General features: G+C 32.8%; 1 protein-coding gene across 1 annotated transcript; it reads left to right on the top strand.

Annotated features, from left to right (window-relative positions):
- LOC131665022 (hepatic leukemia factor-like) lies at nucleotides 1-4,101 on the top strand. Its single transcript, XM_058936610.1, has 2 exons — nucleotides 1-171; nucleotides 1,822-4,101. Exon 2 carries the CDS (start codon nucleotides 1,842-1,844, stop codon nucleotides 2,904-2,906), a length of 1,065 nt encoding a protein of 354 aa, XP_058792593.1. The 5' UTR covers nucleotides 1-171; nucleotides 1,822-1,841; the 3' UTR covers nucleotides 2,907-4,101.
- The last annotated feature ends 1,216 nt before the right edge of the window (nucleotides 4,102-5,317 follow it).

Genomic DNA, 5,317 nt, shown 5'->3' with positions numbered 1-5,317 from the left:
GGATCATTCACTAATAATCCGACTAAGTCTGACTATCTTTCGGAAAAGCCCGATCAGTGTGCCGCTGGCTAGTGGGCTGTCAACTCTGTTCGTCGAAGTTTTCTGGATTTGTGATTTTAGTATTTCCACAAATTGTAATAAGGATTTATTCGTCTTAACTCTCACTTTACGGTAACTTTTTTCATTGTTTTCTTCTCTTCAATTATTGATTTTTTTACTGATAATTATTAAAATCTAAATTAATATCTGCAAAATAGGGGGTTATGATTGTTCTTGGCCAATAAAGGGCCATTTCAAACGTAATTTTTTTGCGTAGACTTCGAATCCTAAGTCAGAATTTGTCCATTAGGTCAGGTTTTCTAAATATCCTAACTTAAAGAAGTCAAAAAGGTAATTTTTGGTATATTTAACGTTCTATAGTGTCGTGAAAAATTCTTGTATCTATAAAAGGAGAGAATCATCTGAAAGTTTAGCTTTTATCTTTCAAAGGTTATTTTACAGATTTTAGATATTTTTTTCATCGAGATAATTTCATTGAAGTGAAATATTTTTGCATATGCTATATATATGTGTGCGCATGTGTGTCCGCTTGGGCGTGCGTACGTGCGTCGTGCGTGCGCGTGTGTGTGTGTATTTAGAAAATTAAGTGCGTCGAAACTGCTAAAATACTTGATTTCAATCAATGATATGTCGATAAAAAAAATCTCAAATCTGAACAATAGATTTTGAAGGGTAAGAGTTGGCCTTTCGGGTAGTTTTCTCTGTTTATAAAAAAATAATTTTTCCACAATACTACAGACTCTCCAATAAACGAAAAAAACCGCCTTTTTTGCCTCTTTAGGTTAGGATATCTAAAAAAACTGACGTAATGGATAAATTATAATTTAGGATTCGATTTTTACGCAAAAAATTATTTTAGATCTGTATTATTGGCACAGTTACGAATGTTTATTATAATTGTAATTTTCGAATAAAAATTATTTTTAGAGGATATATATTGATCGTTAGACTGGGGATGAAAAGTTTGGGTGCTAATGGTGCTAAAAAATTCCATGTTCCATATGAGTAGAGTTCTTTTTCAATAAAATAATTTTTTGATTCTTAAAATTACGTTTTAACATTATGTTGAAAAAATATTGTAGTCTTAAAAACAGTATAGTTTTTTACAAAGTAGTGTTATACACTGTTTACAGTGTAGTCTTTGACTTTAATTTATTCTAACCAGGAATGGACTCTTAATTTATTTTATAACGCTAGTTTATTATTGAATTTTTTAATAATTTATTAAAGTATTTTTCAATATGAAAAAAAGATTTTATTTAAAAAATTCTCACTCATTTCAAAGTACAGATCCTAATGAACGAAATAAGTCCCTTACATAATACATTTCGATACTATTTGCAAGAATATAATTCGAACCTCGTGTGGATGTTTGAACCCAAGCGAAACGAGGGTGAAAATGCCACACGAGGCTGACATCACTTTTTATTCATTTTGACACTCAGGATCATGCACGGTGCTAAATCATTTCAATAAATATAGAGTATTATGTTGACAGTAACTTCATATTTTTATTAGAACAATTTTTCACAAACTAACATAGAAAATTTCAAACTTTAACTGTTTAATATTGGTTTGTCTCCTTAAGCTTTCAAAACAAATCAGTATTATTTTTAATATGTTTAAATAAAAAAATACTTTGAAATAGTGATATTATGTTCATAAATTTGAATGATGAATAGTTTCTGTTTTGTTTTATTAATTTTATCATTTGATTCTGTACTGAAATATATCAACTAAAAAATGTAACTTTGTAATTAGGCTAGATAAAATCTACTAAAATGACACGGGAACCAGCTCCTATAGATTTGTATAAACAAATAAGCCATTCGACTAGTGTGAAGATGGAATCCGATGTGGATAATCCCGTCGATCTAACCTGCAAAAAATTGCTATCGCCTAGCTCTCCAGCATCTACCTCCAGCGATAGCGAACAAGAAAGCTGTTGTACACTATCGTTTCGTAGTACTTCACATCTGGAACATTACGAGAAGTCAAATAATGTTGACGCCAAAAGTCGAAATTGCTATCATAACTGCAGGAAAAATGATAAGAGAGATGACGAAAAAGTTCGGCAAAACAAAACTGACCCTTACCCACATCTTCACGAATCGAAAAACTTCATCAACACTAATCACGAAAGGAAAAATCTATATGAGAATGTTTCTCACATGCCGATTCGACAATCCGATACCAGCTCGACAAAGAAAAATAATTTTCAGCCGATTCCCGAAAAAGCGAGTACCATCGTCAGTGAAGGTTTGGACAATCCATACCCTATCATACCACTTAGTTTAGGACTGCCAATGGTGGTAGCTTCAATGAACATGCCACCCACTATTCCGAATTTAACGACATCACCCAGTTCCACTGAGTCTTTCACAATGGAAGAGTCAGTGAAAACGCACGCTCCAATGGAGGATACTAAAAAAGCTCCAAGGCCGTTCAAAGCATATCCGAAAGATCCACTGTCTATTTCACTTGTTTCTGATGTGATGTTTGACCCAGATCAAAAGCAAGCCTATTATGATTTTCGCAACAGAATGTTGGAATCAGTAAAGAGAACGAACGAAGGTACGAACATCAAAATGCGTAGGGTAAGCAAAAACCCAATGTCACCTACTGACTCACTTGAGGATATTGATACTAAGAACGCCATGTATATGGAGCGAAGGAGAAAGAACAACGAAGCCGCTAAAAGGTCTAGAGATGCAAGGCGAGCGAAAGAAGATGAAATTGCCATCAGGGCTGCTTTTCTCGAAAAAGAGCTTCTCAGGCTGAAATATGAAAATGCACTGTTGAAAGAGGAAAATAGTAAACTTAGCAAATTAGCTTATGGTTCCTAGGTTTGTATTATTTTTTAGAAAATTTATATTGTTGATTATTTCAAGTTTTAAAGTGCTGTTAAAGAAAACATAACAGTATCATTTGTAAATAATAATTGAATTGTACATATTTTTCGTAATCGTAAGACGAATTGATGGTCATAAGACGAAATCATCATAAAATGAAATCTCGCTTACATGTAATCATATAGAATTATTTATATACCTCAGCCGAGACAAGCGCGAGGACGACCGAAGAAAATGTTTACAGTGCGGGGTAATATAAGGCCAGCCTAGACTGGAAATCAAATATAAGAGTTTATGATACACAAGTACAATTGAACGAATGTGTTCAAATCTTCAAATAAAGTAGCTTCTTTAGATGAACTACTTCAAATTGATATTCTCAAAATATTAGTTGATGCGTTTGAAATAGCACTAGTCAATTGTTCAATAGGCTCTTCGGTTTTCTCAATTTTACAGTTTCTCGCTAATAAAGTTATCTAAACTTGGAGCTTTAGTCGTATTTCTTTCATTAGATATTTAAGATTTTGGTAAAAAATTAATTTTTTTTGTTTTTCTTAGCGAAAACTGTTTGAGCAGCAGACTTTTTTTTAGGAAATGTTTGTTTGCTAGTAAAAAGCAGAAGGTGTGGATGTGACATACCTTCTGTTTCTTTATTATATATATATATATACATAAAGTTTAAGATAATGTATTTTTAAATTCAATAGAATTTAAATAGCCGAATGATATTGTATTATACTAGGACATTGTATAAAAAATCGATATTTATACGTTAACAATCAAATGCAGCTGTGAGAATAATTCTGTTGCCTATTATAGATATTGAATGGTTTTAGGAGTGAGGCGATGAAATTGTAGCGCGCAATGTATGGAATGATAACAGTTATTAGCGATTGGTGTTTATGTTAATATTGTTAGAGTTACATCTCTATTGTTGTTTAATGTAAAACAGTTTTTGATACGTGCGTTTATATATAATAGTCAATGAATTCTTGGATCAAGCACCCCACAGAAATATGAAAGGCGAGCAGATTAATCGCTAATTATAAACAGAATGTGCTAGCATTAATCGAACCTATTTTTGCACGCTTATTTTAAAAACTCTAACACCGCACAGAGGCATGAATTAATTATGTAATATAAAATACAAGCTTTGTTATTGATTTGTAAATAAAATTTCAACTGATAATCGTGCAACAAAAATCAATGAATTTTTTTGATCCCTGGCCGAAATTACGATTTCCTGGACTTTTACAGACGCTATAATTATGGCGCTTCTTTAATTGGCCTCGAGATTCGGCTGACGCCCCGATTTTCAGAAGTCGGGCGATCCATCTCGCAAACAGCTGATTAGCTCGCGAATAGTCTACTGTATTAGACTAATAAATAATGAAAATGCACCGTAAGTAGATGACGTTGCTAAGAGAGCGAGTGATGTAGACCGCAAATCTTTTGATATAAATAAATAAAATTAATAGACGGCTTGGTTACGTAATCTACCAATGATTTTATCCTTTTTCACTCCCTTCAAATCAATAGAATGAGGGAATAATTTTTGTTTCATATTGTTTTTCCAGACGCGTTGATCGTTAATCGAATAAAGGAATGTTAAAGTCACTTACTGCAATTTTGCAACGTTTCCTCAATATTTTTGCTTTTTATTTCAATTTCACAGACAGATAAGACTTTATATTTTCATAGTTGATAGAGATTGCAATGAAAGTAATATTAATGTCTCATAAATTTTAGTGACGCTAAACGAACAAATTGAAAATATCAAAATTGTTAAAGTATCTCAAATAGAACGAAACTTAGAAATAAGACTAATTAAACTTTTGAAGAATGTTTATTCAATCATAATAGAATGTTTTATAATAAGCTTATATTGCACTTTCTTTACATTGCAACGCCATTGTACAAACTTCATTTACAAAGTCATTCGACTAGTAATTACATAAAAATCTTATTAGTTTTCATTTGACAGTCTTATCTTGCGAAATCGTCAACTGCTGTTTCTAAAACACCAAAATACATAATTGTATTGACATGGTAGAACTAATGAAAGATTATAAAAAATACTAACAATTTGAGGACACAAGTAACTGATTCGCTCAAAGGTTCCTCGTGTATTTGAGGAATTGCATCGGACCTTCAGGATGAAGCTGCTTGAGTTCTGCCACTTCGACAGATGCAACGTGATTTCTGTACTCCTTAATTTCAATTTTCTCGGTGTTAGCCGGCGGTTCCTCGGTGAACTCTCCAAATGCCCCGTGGTAATGATATGGCGCGGGTTCTGGGATCGTCACGAGCATAGCCCCTTTCTTAACGTAATTCGTCGTCTTTCCTTTGACATTGCCGAATTGGCTTTGTTCATACGGGTAAGTGTATTTCACTTCGATCGCTGG

This window comes from Phymastichus coffea, unplaced genomic scaffold, assembly GCF_024137745.1.
Source record: "Phymastichus coffea isolate CEN01 unplaced genomic scaffold, Cenicafe_Pcof_1.1 PCOF00047, whole genome shotgun sequence".
Taxonomy (NCBI): Eukaryota; Metazoa; Arthropoda; class Insecta; order Hymenoptera; family Eulophidae; genus Phymastichus; species Phymastichus coffea.
The sequence above is the reverse complement of the archived record's forward strand: the minus strand, read 5'-3'. Positions and strand labels throughout refer to the sequence as shown.

Excerpts from the sequence above, each read along its gene's own strand:
- LOC131665022 (XM_058936610.1), top strand. The coding sequence starts at position 1,842 with ATGACACGGGAACCAGCTCCTATAGATTTGTATAAACAAATAAGCCAT.